We start from the raw sequence: 17,473 nt of genomic DNA, 5'->3' as shown, positions 1-17,473 counted from the left end.
GAAGTTGTATCAGTTTCTCATTGTTGAAGTGTCACAGGTTGAAGGGAATCATATTTGTCTTTCACCTAACAAATATTTGTGTGCTAGGTAGGGTAACCCTCTGACCTCATTTGCCAAGGACTTTATTTATTTTTGGCCCATACCCAAGAAAACGCCTCAGTGTTAGGCATTTGTCATGGTTGGTCTCCTCCATGCCAGATAATAAACTACTCTGAGACTTGGAATAATATTTGATGTAAATGGAGTCAGTGTTCTTATAAAATGAAATCGTATTTGCTTTCTGGCACTTTTTAGACTTTACACTTCAGGACAGATCTGAAGTAACTGTTTCATCAGTGTGACTAAGTTTTGTGAAGGACTAATATAGCTGAACACGTATTAGGAGTTTTGATAGACTTTTAAGTTGAAAGGTACATCTGATGTTTACCCTGAAATTACAAAGGTATCTTAAAATCTTGAAAATTACGAGTGATGTTGAGGAAGACTGGGGTCCAAATGTCTTTTGATCTGCATTTTAGCATGGTGGGGCAGTTCTCAGCAGGAGCCAGACCTGTCTGTCCTCCACCTGCATCTGCTTTCCCACTTTGGTAAGGAGGAAGCATGGGAAATCTGGCAGAACAGTTTGGGTTTGGTTTTCTGAAACATTACTGGCGTTTAGTTGTCATGGGCCAGATTTGCTAAACATCCTGTAGTGAGAATTGTCTTAGAAAAAATGTTTTCATAAGCAGGTTTGTTGAATCTTAGAATTCTTGATTTTTTAAAATGTTCTTGGATCTATTATATTTAGCCTGTAATTTTGACCTTTATGAAAATGTGCTATGGATTAAACATTTTAATAAGAACATAATTGGCCACAGTTATCATTTTTAGGATTGGTTAGAGCCACACCTCTGTCCTCTTGGTGTTCTGAGGTGTGGACTGAGATATAGATCCAGATACGTAGGTGCTCCATATTTAACTCAAATATATACCAGTTCCGTTTTGGCCACAGAGTTCAATTTCGGTTCCATTTTCCCTACAGACTACCTCCTGCATTTTCAGTGCTGCTTCACTAATACCAACTCACCAAAAGGCTCCATTTGTGGGAACAGATGGTACATGTAGATGTGAAATTTTTTCCTTTCTTAAAACTTTTATTATTTGTTTGTTTGTTTGTTTGTTTTCTGAGACAACCTGTCCTGAAACTCACTATGGAGTCCAGGCTGGCCTCAAACTTGGGATTTTGCTGTTTTGGCTTCCCCAGTACTGGGGTTACAGACAGATCTTTGTTTTTTATTGACATGTACTATTTTATACATTTCTGTGAGGTCCTATCTGATGTCTTGATTTATGTATATACATGAGGTAATAATCAAATCAACATAGTTGGCATGTCCATCATGGTGAGTACATTCAAAATCCTCTGGAGATAGAACTGCACAGTTGTAACTACATTCACTCTGCTATACCAAAAACACACCAGAATGTACTCTAGCTGTAGCACTGTACCCATTGACCTGTCTCATACCTGTCTCTATCCCACTCTCTAGTATTCACCATTCTTTACTTCCTTTCCAAAGTTGGAAAAGCCAAATTCATTAGGAGTGAGCCATCACTGTTGGGGATGTTCTGTTTGCTCATCCCCTTCCAGCTGTTTGTGAAAGCTTGTAGATTTTGATCTCTGTTCAGACTAAGTTGGGGTCAGTCATAACAAAACAATTGAGGTCATTGCAGTTTGAATCCATGATCGAGCAATCATGGGGTAGCACCAGCTAGATTATTCAATTTCTCTGAGCCTTTGTATTTTCACATAAAATGTATGTAAATGGTAAAATTACAGCCTTTCAGATGGTTCTGAGAATTAGTGGGGAGAACGTACATGAAATGCTTGCACAGTACCTATACTATATCAATACCATGAGTGGTAGAAATTAATTTTCATAGCTAATATGGTTAATACATGAAGCATCATGTACATTTGAAAAAGGATTGTGTGTAATGAGGTTTTCTGTTATTATTAATTCCAGCAGCCTGCTATTACCAGAGAAATAGTCATTTTCAGTTGTTTTAAGTGATCTGCAGGTGTCTTAGGGTTACTGTTGATGACCAAGCACCATGACTAGAAGCAACTTGAGGAGGAAAGGCTTTATTTTGCTTATACTTGCATATTTTGCTTACACAATTCTTGATTATAAGGACTAGAACTCAAACAGGTCAGGAAATTAGAGGCAGGAGCTGATGCTAAGGCCGTGGAGGAGTGGGACTTCCTGGATTGCTCGTTATTGTTTGCTAAGCCTGCTTAGAACCCAGGACCACCAGCCAGGGAGGTGTCCCCTCCAACAATGAGCTGGGCCCTCCCCCATCAATCACTAATTGATAAAATGTCTATAGGCTTGCCTATAGCCTGATCTTATGGAGGCGTTTTCTTTTTTCTTTTTTTTTTTTTGGAGCTGAAGATCGAAAGCGCTCTACCACTGAGCTAAACTCCAACCCCATGGAGGCGTTTTCTAAATTGGGGTTCCCTCCTCTTAGATGACTCTAGCTTGTGTCAAGTTGACAAAAACTAGCCAACATAACGGGTGTGGCTGCTGTGTGTGGTAACAACTTTTAATCACATTACCATTGATAGACTTACTGTTTGCCACTGTTCCTTCTCAACACCTTGAAACTTGGTTGGATATATTTTCATTTTACCTGTTTTCTTGATTTACAATTTACTATTTTAAATTAGGAGTTTTGTGTAATATTTATATTAAAGCAGTCTGTGTTATGGATATGCGCTTAACTAATTTCAACAAATATTGCTTATTTTTGTTCTGTTTTGTTTAGAGGACTTTTCCATTCCTGTTAATAATCTATAGGGTTTTTGTTTTGTTTTGTTTTGTTTTGTTTTGTTTTGTTTTGTTTTGTTTTGTGGGAGTTGGAGAATGCTGGAGAGATGGCTCAGCGTTAAGAGCACTTGCTCCTCTTGCAGAGGACCTGGGTTTGAGTCTCATCACCTACACACAGGGCCTCACAAAGGCCTGTAACTCCAGTTCCAGAAGCTCCAATGCCATCTTCCTGTCTTTGTGGATACTTGCACATACCTCAACACAGATAGATAGATATTTAAAAAATAAGTACATCTTTAAGAAAATAATCTATAGTACTAGGCCTGGTGGTACATTCATTCAATCAGGAGGCAGAGGCAGGAAAAATCTGTGAATTCGAGGCCCACTCAGTCTACATAATGAGTTCTAGAGAAACCAGAACTACCCAGTGAGACCCTGAATTAAAAAAAGAAAGGAAGGAAGGAATAAATAAGTCTATAGTTTGGGGCTAAAGATGTCACGTGAGGGTAGAGGACTTGCCTAGTGTGTATAAGACTCCTAGCACTACGAAACAATTATATCTGTATTTTCAAATTAACTGTCAGTGTATACTTTTAACTGCTCTTGGAAAATGGTGAACCCAAACACACTTCTGATGTAGCTATTTTCTAAAGGCTTAGGTTTAGAAAATGTCATATAACTTTTATAAAAAATATGTTTTCGTTACAGTTGTACACAACTATTATTATTATTACTATTGTATACAATTTATTAAACCAGGTCAAGATAACTGGCATATGTATCACCTCAGACATTATTTCTTTGGGAACGTTAAAAATGCTATTAACTATTTTGAGATAGCCAATTAATTGTTGTCAATCATATTTATATTACTATGTGTCACATAGCTTCTCAGTAGATTTATACAATACCTTCTTGATCTTTTCATTGTGTTTAAAAATAAAAACAAACATCTGTACTGGGGACTGAACCTTGTTCTTCATAAATGCTAGGCAGCCAATGTATCCCACTGACCTATATCTCCAGATTAAAAAAAAAACAAAACTATATTGTGAGACTATCTCACTACCTTGCCCAGGCCTTCATTGATTTTGGGATTCTGCTTCTAAGTGTCCTGAGTAGCTGAGATTATAGCCTCAGCCTCCTGGCTCAGGCCTTTTGTATGGCAGTTTTTCTACTGCCATTACTTTGTATGGAATTTAATAGAAACTTACAGTATTTTATTTTATTGCAGAGGATTTAGGGACATGCGTTTTGCCACTCTTATAATCTATTCTGTGTTGCATTTTGTTAAAGTTCTCCTATGACTAGGATGTAGGTCAATTTGTAGAGTGCTGCTGGCCACATATGCATAAAGCCATAGGTTCAAGCTCCAGCCCGGCATTGACTGGGCTTGGTGGTACATGTCTATAATCCCAGCATTTAGCAAGGGAACTCGGAGGAAGATCAGGAAGTTCAAGGTCATCCTCAGCTAGAGAGTAAACTCAAGGCTGGCCTGGGATATAGGAGACCTGTCACAAAAAGTAAAGTAAAATAAATAAAGGTCCCTTGAACTACAATAAATATGCTAAGCTTTATATGTTAGCAAGGAAACACATTTTCTTAATTTTGTTTAAAAACTAGTATATTTCTTGAGATATGTTACCTTCAGGGCTGCAAAGATGGTGCCATGGTTAAGAGTGCTGTCTACTCTTCAAGAGGAACCGACACCCACATGGCAGCTCAGAAACATCTGTGACTCCAGTTCCAGTGGAGCCAGCACCCTCCTTTGGCTTCCCTGGGCACCAGGCACACACACAGTGCACAAGACACATATATGCAGTCAAAATACCCATACATATAAAAAATATATTTTTTAAAAAAGATATAATACATTCAATAGTATTGGTTTCACCGTGTATAAGAACGACTGTCAGTGTAAAGCAGAAGTAAAGATTTTTCTCAATTCTGTAAATTCCAGGGAGAAACACATCTCATCTTTCCTAAAAAAGCCTCAGTGGAGCAGCTGCAGAAAATTCGTGACCTGATTGCCTTAGAGAGAAGCAGCAGATTGGATGGGTCAAATAAGAAGGTGGAATTGTCTCAGCAACCTGCTGCTGTCCAGTTTCCTGCGGAGCAGTCTGAGGATCCTGCTCGATTAACACAGCACTCAGGAAACCAACCAGGGCAGCTGCCAAGCCTGCCCTCTGCTCCAATGGTAGTGTTAACAACCCAACATTCCTTTACATCCTGTCAGTGGTGAGACAGCAAAAAAGAATTATTCCTGCAGTTATTTCTCAAATGTTCTTGGTTTTAGAATGCTAATATCTTCAAATTTGTTAAGCATTTTGAAAATAGTCAAAGTTATAGCAAATGTGGGCAAAATGGCTGCCATTTATTTTCCTCCTTCCTTTAGTTCCTTCCTATTTTTGCTGTGTAGCCCAGGCTGACCTTCAACCCATGATCCTCCCACTTCAGCCTCTGGAGTGCTGGGATCATAGTTGTGTACAACCATGGCCAGCTGTTATATGTTAAAACTCAACCTGAGGTATTATTATTTACAAATGTACCTGCTTTCTTGGTACTTATATCAGTTACACAAATTAGCATGTCTTTAATTAACCTCAAACAAATAAACTTGCTGAACCGGTGTGTATTATGGCCATTAGATTAGTTGATTGCCACTATTGTATTTATACTTGTAATCTGAATTTTACATGCTGCCAATCTCCATGGGCATTATTAATTCTCATGGTCTAACCATTATCAACATCTTAATGAAAAAATGACTTCTTTAGGTTTAAAGTAAATGATAATTTGTAACAAGTCTTCTTCTGTCCTGTCTGCCAGCTCCCGAATAATGACATGGAGACTTATTATTAATTATGAAAGCTCAACCTTCAGCTTAGGCTTGTCTCAATTAGCTCTTACAACTTAAATTAACCCATTTATATTAATCTACATTCTGTCACGTAGCATTACCTCTCTTTCATCTTACACCACCTATTTCCTCTCCATTTGGCTGACAACTCCTCCCTTCTTCTTCCCCGAGTTCTCTCTGTCCCCGGAAGTCCTCCCTGACCTCTTCGTAGCTATTGACCATTCAGCTTTTTATTACACCAATCACAGCAATACATTTCCACACAGTGTACAAATATCTCGCATCAATAACCTATTAGTAAACTGATAATATATTCTTAAAGGCAGTGAAATTTAGTTATTAGCATGAAGAATTGAAATCGGGTTTTTTGTTGTCTTAGCGGGCACTATTGGCAAATTTAAATGATCCCATTTAATAGCTGTTGTGTGTCTTTTCCTGGGGAGACATAACAAATGTATATGTACCTCAGATAGGGCACTAGAGCAGACCAAGAGAATGAGTCCATCCAAGTCCAGCTAGGTAAACTAGTTGGGTTTCTTGGGCTTATTTATAGGCTTATAAATGATACCTAAACAGATGCATCATTAAAAAGTTGCACCCTAGCCTGGGTCATGGGTGAGTTCCTCCCTGAAGCTGCATAGATGAAAAATGCTTTTCAGTTAGTTTTCCAGTGCTTAGATACTCTGGTCATTCCTGGTGGCACATGGAACTGGATTAGGACATAAGAGCAAGGGAGAAGCTAAAATCTCAGGTAAGGGTCTGTGTTAGTGACTTTTCTATTGCTGTGATAAAACACTGTGTCCAAGGTAACTTTATAGAAAAGGGGGTTTATTTAGAGGTTATGGTTAAAGAGTGTTAGGGTCCATAGTGACAAGGGACAGCATTGCAGCAGGTAGGAGACATGGAGGCTAGAGCAGCAGCTGACAGGTTACATCTTGAACTATAAACAGGAAGCAGAGAGAGCACTAACTAGGAATGGCATACAGCTTTTGAAACCTCAGAGCTAGCCCCCAGTGACACACTTCCTCCAGCAAAGCCACACCTCCTAAGTCCCCAAACAGTGCCTACAACTGGGGGCCAAATATTCATATGCCCAAGACTTATGGGTGACAACATCTCACTGAAACCACCACAGGCTTCCCTTCACGCTTTCCTTCTATGAGGAACTGGCCCAGTCTTGTGAAGGTCTCCTGAGTGCCGATCATCACAGCTACTGTGACTTTGAGATGGCAGTGGCCATGTCATGCCTAGAGGACAATATTCTGTAACAATAGGAAATACTTGGTTTGCAAAAATTCCTTTTGATGAAGGTTATTAAATATTCCCAATTTTCACTGTCAGAATTTTATGTGATATTTCTACAGTTATTTTATTAGTAACCAGTTTAAACTCATATCTACATATTGTAATTTTAGTGGAATACCTTGTCACTGTCCTCTATATAGAGAACTTTACATAATCCTTAAATCCACCCATCATCTTCTCAGATTAGCTAATTCTGGACTCTTTGAGCTCTTCTTTCCTTGGTAGTCAAGAGATTGAGAATCTTTTCTGTCTCGTCCTGGAAAGCCCCACACTGCCCCTTTGAAAATAAAGAATAAAGGTGGTAGGTTCTGGCCAGCTAAGACACAGATGTGTTCTGTCCTTTTCTTGTAACCTGTATTGAGTATTTTCCTGACTTTTTTTTTGTGTGTGAGATTTAACTCCTCTACCCATACTCATATGTGTCTCCTTTGACTGATGAAACCTGTAAGTCTTTAAAGTACTTGTTTCCCTTTTCATTAGCCTCACATGTTTCATTGGTTTATAGTAATAAACCCAGCCAGCCAGTGCTTATGATGGTTCTTAGAAATGTAACTGTCATATCGACAGTACCAGGAGTTAGCATGTGTGAAAGACCCGTAAACTCGGGAGCTTCCCTAGGTTTGCTTTTAGAAACAAGATTTTTTTTTTCCTTTTTTGGCTTTTCCAGATGGTTTCTCTGTGTAGCTTTGGTTCCTGTCTTGGAACTTGCTCTGTAGACCAGGCTGGCCTCGAACTCACAGAGATCCGCCTGCCCCTGCCTCCCGACTGCTGGGATTAAAGGCGTGTGCTACCACTGCCCAGTGAAACAATGATTCTTTATGTGAAGTTTCACATTTTCAGTACAGAGTTGTCAGTCTCAGAGAAGTAGAACTGCTTGACTGACAGAATAGTAACTCAAGCCTCCATTCCTTACAGCAGTGGTTTCTTTTCTCTCTCTCTCTCTCTCTCTCTCTCTCTCTCTCTCTCTCTCTCTCTCTCTCTCTCTCTCTCTTTTTTGAGACAAGGCCTCATTTCAGCCCAGATTGGCCTTAAACTCACTTTCCTTCGACCTCCGCCCACAAAGTGCTGAAGTTATAGGCATAGGCTACCTTGCCTGTCCTCTACGTTCATTTTTGAGTGTATGTTTTACCTATAATAGAATATTGACTGCATAATCCAAAATGGTTGCCTGTTTCTAGATTATATGCTTCTATACTATTTCTATACTAATATTTCATATACCAATCATGTAAAAATTAAGGAGTAAAATAAGAATAAATTTTAAAACCCTCCAGTGGACTCTCATATCCCCTCCATCTGTGTAAGTAGCCCATCCATGACACCTTAATTCTGTATTTGTTTCTAGATACACTGATGTAGCTAGAGTTTTCCTGCCTGGCCCACAGTCAGGACAAATCTCTATCACCCGCCAGTCCCACAGCTGCTCAGACCCAACCAAGTAAACACAGAGACTTATATTGCTTACAAACTGTATGGCATGGCAGGCTTCTTGCTAACTGTTCTTATATCTTAAATTAACCCATTTCTATTAATCTATAAGTTGCTTTTCAAGGCAGCGGCGCGCTGGCGGCATCCCTCTGCCTCAGCCTTCCACTTCCCCAAATTTTCCTCTGTCATTGTCCCACCCGTACTTCCTGCCTGGCTACTGGCCAATCAGTGGTTTATTTATTAACCAATCAGAGCAACACATTTAACAGACAGAACATCCCACAGCACACTGATACAGAATTGGAGCCTCACTTACCACCTTTCTTTGATTTCTAATGGCTTTGAAGCTTTCTAATTACAGTGCTAGAATGTATCTTTTTGAGATTTCCTACTACCTTTTGTTTAATTACAGTTTTAAGTTTAAAATGCTCAATGCTAACCAGTCTTACAAAAAAAGCTTGAAAATACTTATATGTATTCCTGAACCTTGTAAGTATTTCATTAGTGTTGTAGCTCAGGAAACTCTTCCTACTTTCTGAATCATGGTTGATCCCTAACCTTGTAGTTCAGGAAAATGTAAGGCATAGTAAGACAGTTTTAAGGTGCTGTCACTCAAACAAAGTGTCATTATTACCAACAAAAATTTAAAGATGTATACTATTAGTGGGGTAGTATTTATCAACTTCTCCTTGGTTCTTTTGTTTTGTTTTTATGAACAACTCTTGGTTGTCCATGAATTACTATAATATACTTTTTTTTTCCTTGTAACCCTGCTTGACCTCAGACTTGGTATGTAGTTGAGAGTGACCTTGAACTTTGTACCTTCTGTTCCCACATTCCAAGTGTTGAGATTATAGACATGAATCTTGAATACACTTTTAAAAATAAGATTTATTTACTTATTTTTGTATATGTGAGCCTGCATGAGTGTGTGCTCTCTACATGCATACAGGGGCCAGGGAAGCCAGAAGAGGGATTCAGATCCCCTGAAGCTGGAGTTACAGTCTACTGTGAGTTGCCCTGTAGGTGCTGGAAACTGAACCCAGGTCCTCTGCAAGATCAATAAGCGTTCTTTACCACTCAGCTATCTCTCTGACCCCTGGACTATACTTGGCTTTAAATATCATTTTATTTAAACTTTTAATCATCAATTTTATTCTGTAGGAGAACTTAGCAATTATTTTTACTATCATCAATTTGAGTGATAATACCAATTGAAATTTATAATGAACTAATGTCAAGGAATAAGAGACATACTTTTAAAAACATTAACTGCTGGGCAGTGGTGCACACGCCTTTAATCCCAGCACTTGGGAGGCAGAGACAAGTGGCTCTCTGTGAGTTCAAGGCCAACTGGTCTACAGAGTGAGTTTCAGGACAGCCAGGGATACACAGTGAAACCCTGTCTTGAAAAAACCACCAAAAAAAAATTAACCTCCATAGAAGCTAAATAAATTCTAATAAACTCTGTAACTATTTCTTTAGCTATATAAAGTAAGTTTTTAAAGTTTAAGTTAAGACACATAAAATTGTTAAGAACTCTTCATAAATTCTTTACCATTAGAAATTACTGCCTGTTTTGTACAAGGATATATTTTTAAAATAATTATCATAATTTTTGATTATTTCATTGAAATTATTAAATAATATTACAGTAATAACAAAATAATCACCTATACACATTTATCCTTTTTACAGTGTTAGGAATTGACAACCAAGGCTTCTCAAGTGGTAGACAGATGCTGAACCATAGTCTTTCTGGGCTAGTTAATTTTTAAATTTATTTGTCTTATGAACCAACAATTAGGCAACTTCTTAGTCTGAATCTATTTAATAAGAGAAGAGATCTATAAGAATTTTAATGTTCTGTATCCCATTTGCTAATCTGTCACTCTTAAAGGTCAAACATAACTTAAGTAGGGGATTGCTTATATTATGATACATCCTTATGTTAGCACACTTGGTCTCTATTAAAATGGTGAAGCTGGGACCTGGAAGATGGCTCAGTAGTTAAAAGCATGTGTTGTTCTTGCAGAGGATCCCAGCACCCACATCAGGTGGCCCACAGCCATCCATAACTCCAGCTTTATGGGATCCAGCAACCTCTTCTGACCTCCACAGGCACCATCACTCATGTACACACACTTTTTTTTTTTTTAGTGATGATCATGAGTGTGGTGGGCAGGATATTAATCCTAGCATTTGGAAGAAGGCTGAGGTAGGAAGAGAATCATGAGTTCCAAGATAACCTGGGCTACATAGGCAGACCCTGCCAAAGACAAAACAAAACAAACAGCAAAAATGTTGTGGTTTGTTTGATATCAAGACCATTATTAGATGGAGAAGAAAGGTAAACTGAGACTGGTAAACCTAAATACTATAAATTATATGTGTGTAACATTTAAATTTTTCATATTGAAAATCATTAATTTAATTCTTCATATTGAAAAAAAGGATAAAATTTTAAAGTCTGGAAAATCTTACACACATATCTTAACCATAATTTTCTGTAAGTGGTAAAATTGTGGGTGATATATTATTTATATCTCTTAGTTCATGATCTTTTTGGTACAACATACAGTTTACACTATAGGAAAAGTTATTTTTTGTAAGAAATGTTTATTGAATTCCAAAATAAATTAAAAATGTTACTTAAAATTTATTATTTAATAGAATGTTCATGCTTAAAAATAGGCTCCACATCTAGAAGTCACAAATATAAAGGATGATATTAAAAGTGGAAAAGAGCTGGTAGACTTGGAGATCATTGCCTCTTTGCTAGAGTAGTGATCATGCTCATCCAGCATCATCAATTTGACAGAATCACGAGCTTTGTACTTTCTTATAAAGAGTCTTAAATATCTCATATCAGAAGCTAAAATAATTGGAAGTATGAATAGTGAAGAAAAAGCCTTTTTGGTCTCAAACAGATTTCATATTTTAAACTTCCATTTATACTCCAAATAACCTTTTCTCTGTCAGGCAATTAACTGCTGCCTTGTGTAGCAATAGTCCCTGGTTACCCAGCTGCCATAATTGCCCTGCAATCAACAGCCTTCTATTTTCATGGCTTAAGCCTCCCTCCTTGGACCAATGAATATGTAACAAAGTAAGGCAAGAAAATAAACCTTATTGTTCAAGATCATTTGAATGCCATTAAAACTACAACGAATGAGGTAATTTCCAGATAGAAAGGGAATAAATTGAAAATAAAAATACTCTAAATGAGTTCTTAACCCTCTCACTAAATGAAAACTGCATTCAAGAGAAAGACACCACTTCAGTGCATCATTTTAATAAGAATTCTTTCAAATAAATGGAGAGTTTTGTTTTTACATCAATTTTGCTTTATAACAATTTCTGTTTTATATCAATCAGCATTTTCTCTCTGTTGACTTTCCTACCGCTTCATTTCTTAAAACCTTGTATCTGCTTTCTTCTGAGCTGTTAAATACAGCTGTTAACTGAGATCCTGTCTCCTCTGACATGCTGGTCTCAGACACAGGGCCCACCTATGTTGTTGGCTTTTTTTTTTCTTTTGGGAGACCCACCAAGCTCCCAAATAAATCACATGGAGATTTAGTCTTACTTTAAATGCCCGGCCTTAGCTTGGCTTGTTTCTAGCTAGCTTTCCTTAAAGTATCCCATCTGCCTTTTGCCTCTTGTCTTTTCCCATTCTCTTTTGTAACTCTTACTCTGTGGCTTGCTATGTAGCTGGGTGGCTGACCCCTGATGTCTTCCCTCTTCTCTGGCTCCTTTTCTTCTCAGATTTCTCCTCCTGTTTATTCTCTCTGCCTGCCAGCCTCACCTGTCCATTCTCCTGCCTTGCTATTGACTGTTCAGTTCTTTGTTAGACTATCAGGTGTTTTAGACAGGCAAAGTAACAGCTTCACAGAGTTAGTCAAATGAAACATAAACAAAAGTGACACACCCTAAATAATATTCTACAAGACCCCTCTGATCTCTTTTCTCAGGAAGGCTTCTTGGTGGCGTTTATACCTTTCTCTAGGACCATTCTCTCCCATGTTGCACTGTCATCACAAATGCATCTCTGAACATAATCCCGTTTGTAACAGACCATTGTTTAGAAACCTTTCCTCTGCTGGGCGGTGGTGGCGCACGCCTTCAATCCCAGCACTTGGGAGGCAGAGCCAGGCGGATCTCTGTGAGTTCAAGGCCAGCCTGGGCTACCGAGTGAGTTCCAGGAAAGGCGCAAAGCTACACAAAGAAACCCTGTCTCAAAAAAACAAAAAAAAAAAAAAAAAAAAAGAAAAGAAACCTTTCCTCTAAACTGTTTTAAAACAAGTCAGCATACAATTTTCCCTTGGGTCCTGTATGGCCTGGATTTCTTGCTACTTCTTCCCCATCTTCACCACTGTCTCTTCATTTCTCATACACTTGTCTTATACATCTCCATCCTTTAATTATGTGCTATCAATAAGATATTATGAATACATATTCTAAATATATTTTTATTTCTTTGCTTTATTCATGAATATTGTACTGTGTACATTATACAACAATACAAAGAGGAACTCATTTAATTCTAAAAATTGTTAACAGTATATGTATATTTTCTAATTATGCACATAGGTCTACATTTTACATAGTACTAATAATTTTTAATTTGGGAAGTAACTTTGTTAGGTCTCATGATTTTTGTTGTTACTTTATAATGCAGCTTTTCCTAGTGAGTATGTGAAGAAGTGAAGGAGTTCATGCTAGAAATATTCTGGCCTTCTCATTTTTTCCTTGTCTACATGTATTAGCTTTAATACCCATAGTTCTTTGTAATATCATTAAGCCAGGGATGAACTTTAGTTAAAACCAGCACTCAGGAGGCAGAGGCAAGCGAATCTCTGAGTCCGAGGCCAGCCTGGTTTACAGATCAAGTTCTAGTACAGCTAGAGTTACACAGAGAGACCCTGTCTTGAGAAACCAAAACCAAAAAGCTCCATACCTACAAATGCACTTAGCCAGGAGCATGTAAAACTCAAACACCGAAACACATCACAGATACAGGGAGGAGGGACATGCCACTCCTCTACTTTCTGCCATTTCTTTCTCCTCTGAGTAGTTTCTGCAGTTCATGAGGGAGCCACTTTTAGTCTAAATATTAGCCGGTATTTTAAGTTTATTGATTTGCATTTTGTACTAAAAAGAATGGTAGTTCTAGCGTTTTCTTCCCAGTGGACCATTATTGGTGCCTGCAGTTAGCCCACTTTGGGGCCACTTGGACAGTTTGGTCCCTTGTAACCTATTTTCCCTGTTACAGGCTGTTCTAAGATCTAGAGTCCCTGTTCTGCTATATTTATTCAACTTTTGTTTGTTTTGTTTCAGACAGGCTCCTATGTATCCCAGGCTGGCCTTGGAACTCACTGTGTAGCCAAGAATAGCACTGAATTCGGTGAGCTCCTGTCTCCACCTCCAGGTGCTGCTGTTGTAGGTCTGTAACACCACACCTGGCTGGAGGGACTTTCTCAGCTTGTTCTCACTGGATCACTCACTGCTCCTTTGTCATGTCCTAGGTCATTTCTTATTGTAAGTGATTCAGCGGCGAATCTAGGTACTCAGGTGAAAAACCCACAGATCATTCCTGTTTTTCTCTGCTTAGTGCTGTCCACAGTGGGCTGAATCTTCTCATATCAATTAATTTAATCAAGATAGTTCCCCAAAGACCACCCCAATGTAGACAGTCCCTCATTGGGACACTTCCCAGGTGAGTCTAGGTTGTGTCCAACTGGTAAAGTTAACTATCATACCTTCCAACTGGAGTGACCATTTTCCATTCCCCTTTGCCAAGCTTAACTTCACATTTTACCACATCTTCAGGAAGGTCTTATTTTAGAACCTTAGTTGTAAAATCTCATTTCATTCTTTATGTGTGATTTATAACTCTATCTTATAACTCTATCATACTTTTTTTGGATAGAGTTTTTATATATCCCGTGCTGACCTGGAAGTCACTATGTAGCCAAGGATTGCCTTGAACGCCTTGTCTTCTTGACTACTGAGATTACAGATGTATATCACTACACCCAGTTTGATATATGCTAGACAAGCACTGCATCAACTGAGCTACATCCCCAGCCTTCTTTGGTACTTAAGAATAAATTGTTTAACTTATATATTCCTAGTATCCTAGTAAATAGATGATCAGTAAACATCGTCGGGTTCCTGTATGCCCATAAGCTACTTGATTTTCGAGGACAATGGCCTTCTTTGCATCACTCTTAATTTTTCCAGTGTCTAATTCATTCACAGACAGATATTTATTGATTCGCTTGGTGGATCTCTGAATATGTGATTCTTTTTTTCTTTCCTACCTTCATTTTTCCTTTCTCTTGTCTTTTCTTTCTCATCTTCCTCTTCCTCCCTCCCCTTTTTTCTTTTTTGTAATACTGAAGATTATACCTAGGCCTCATGCATGCTATGCAAGTGCTATACCATTGAACTCTATGTCCCCAACTCTCTTTTTTTTTTTTTTTTTTTTTTTTTTTTTTGGTTTTTCGAGACAGGGTTTCTCTGTGTAGCTTTGCGCCTCTCCTGGAACTCACTTGGTAGCCCAGGCTGGCCTCGAACTCACAGAGATCCGCCTGGCTCTGCCTCCCGAGTGCTGGGATTAAAGGCGTGCGCCACCACCGCCCGGCTCCCAACTCTCTTTTTACTTTTAAAAATTTTGAGACAGTCTCACTTAGTTGTCCAGGCTGGCCTTGAACCTAACAGTTCTCTGACCTGAACCTCTGCAGTAGTTGGGATGCAGGCCTGTGCCATTGGACTTGACTACTGTTTCTTGTGCACATATCCTAGTGCTTAATACAATGCCTGGCATACTATATTTGGTGAGGATTTGCTGATCCAGTCACATTTATTATGATTGCACTTGGAACTTTTGTCTTTCTCCCCTGTTATGTTGGAGGTAGGATCTTGTTAAGTAGCACCTGCCTCCTGATTAGTGCTTTCTGTGTTGTGATATTGTATAAAATATGTTAATTTTACCCTTCTACATGATTAGTTTGGTTGGGTATAAATTCCATGTACCTATGCATTTTTTCATCAGAATTTCAAAACATGTGCTTCATGTGTTTTCAGTAAGATTTCTGACACCAGACTCTTCCACCCCACCCCATACATACTTAGTTTTCCTTACTGTTTTAAGGCCTTTAGGATTTTGGTTTTTTACCTACTGCTATGCAGTGGTGTAGTCTATTTCACTTTGTTTTCTATTCATCCTAGTTCTTCAGCTATGTGAAATTTGCTTCTTTTATTTCTTTGAGATGTTTCTTTTTTCTGTTGCTTGTATTCTTTTCTAGAATTTCTCCTAGTTTTAGAAACTTTCTGATTTGAGTGTCTGTTTTTTTTTATGCCTTACTCTTAGAAAATGTCTTACTTAGTCTTCTGATCTTTCTTTGATACATATATTCTGTTGTTTGATTATACCAGTGCCTTCTTTATTTCAATGTTTAAATTTTTATTCCTAAGATCTGTACTAGAGCCTTTTGAATACAGATGTTTCCCACATCACAGTGTTCAACTTACAAATTTGGCTTGAGTTTTCTACTTTACAGTGGTATGAAAGAAATGCAGTACACATCCAGTAGAAACCACCCGTGAAATTTAAGTGAGTTCAGTGTTTTCCTGGACTGGAGATACATAGCAGACACTCTGTAGCAATAATAGACAAGGGCGGTCAGCTGCAGCTCCCCTAGCCTCAGCATCCTGAGGCCCACAGAGTACCATGTCACTAAGCTGTGGTCCAATAGGGGGACTAAATGCTTTTTCACTCAGGATACTGTCAACTTGTGATAGGTTTTCCAGACTATAACCCCATTGGAGGAATATCTATATGATATGTCCTCTAGTCTTGGAAGACATGCTTCTTTTCGGACTCTGCTGTGTTTTCCATTGTTACTGTATGATTTGCTTTTCTGGGACTAATTCTAACACATTTTTTCCCTCGTGGCTCATGCTAGCTTTACAGGCCCCTCCATACCTGGCAGAGCCTAGGAGCCTGCCAGCTGCATTTTCTTCCAGCATGTGTAGTGAGGACAAGACAGGCTGCCTTGGGTATACTGGAGGCACCTGGTATGGACTTGATGACTAACCTGTCTTTTGGAACTCTAAGCATATACTGCTGCTGCAAGAGGCAGGCTTCTTTGGTGATGAGATTATAAGCAGGGAGAAACACCATCTTCCTGCAGACTCTGCCCAGCCACTTCCTTCCCTGCTTTCTAGTCCTCTGGCTCCTCACAGAGTAATTTTGGAAACTTTTCCACTTTCTGTCAACACTTTGGCAGGTGGGCATACTGTTTTGTGTTCTTTCCTTAGCCCATGCATACGCCTTTCCTCTTAGATATGTATTGACATTCTTGACCTCATAAAATCATGTCTCCTTTGTAATTCTGTATGTTACAAGGGTTTGTAGTTGAAAGGGTTATCAATGTGTTGCTCAGAGCACTGTCTTGATCAGAACATGTGACTACGAATTCAACAACAAATGTATGTCCTCAGCAGTGTATACACAGTGGAAAATAGACTGACACAAATGCAGTTTATCTCTTAATACTAATATTATAAAGGTATCCATCTAATTGTTTTTTTGTTGACTCCATATGGTATCTATGAAATCATAGAACCACAGTGGTTTTATTATACTATTTTTGTAGCATTGCCAAAAAGCTAATTTTAGTGTTTTTTTCTTCTTAGGTTGTTGGTGATTCAACCTTCTTAAAAGTTCTTCAGTCCAACATTCAGCATGTGCAGCTCTATGAAAATCCTGTCCTTCAGGAGAAAGCATTGACATGTATCCCAGTCAGTGAACTAAAAAGAAAATCTCAAGAAAAGTTATTCAAAGCTAGAAAATTAGATAAAGGTAGTGGCTTCCATAATGGTTTGTTGCTAACTGTGCATCATTGCTAAATAGTAGTGCCTTTAGCTATATGTATACACTGTAAATAGATAATTGATACATATATAGATTTTTTTTAAAGTATAATAATAATGGACACATCTTTGCTTTTTAAAAATTATATTGTGGTAACAGTAATGTAGAAAACTTCCCATCCTACCC

At 38.4% G+C, this 17,473-nt stretch overlaps 1 protein-coding gene across 1 annotated transcript in view; it reads left to right on the top strand.

The window, feature by feature from the left end:
* Ngly1 (N-glycanase 1) overlaps positions 1-17,473 on the top strand; it is a 63,394-nt gene that overhangs the window by 11,387 nt on the left and 34,534 nt on the right. Inside the window, exons 3-4 of the mRNA XM_052734057.1 lie at positions 4,771-5,007; positions 17,110-17,275. Coding sequence (XP_052590017.1) covers positions 4,771-5,007; positions 17,110-17,275 — 403 coding nt within the window. The remainder of the gene's footprint in view (positions 1-4,770; positions 5,008-17,109; positions 17,276-17,473) is intronic.

The sequence above is a fragment of the Peromyscus californicus genome, unplaced genomic scaffold (assembly GCF_007827085.1).
Source record: "Peromyscus californicus insignis strain IS unplaced genomic scaffold, ASM782708v3 Scaffold_12__1_contigs__length_115047231, whole genome shotgun sequence".
Classification (NCBI taxonomy): domain Eukaryota; kingdom Metazoa; phylum Chordata; class Mammalia; order Rodentia; family Cricetidae; genus Peromyscus; species Peromyscus californicus.
This window is presented reverse-complemented; position numbering and strand designations above follow the sequence as displayed.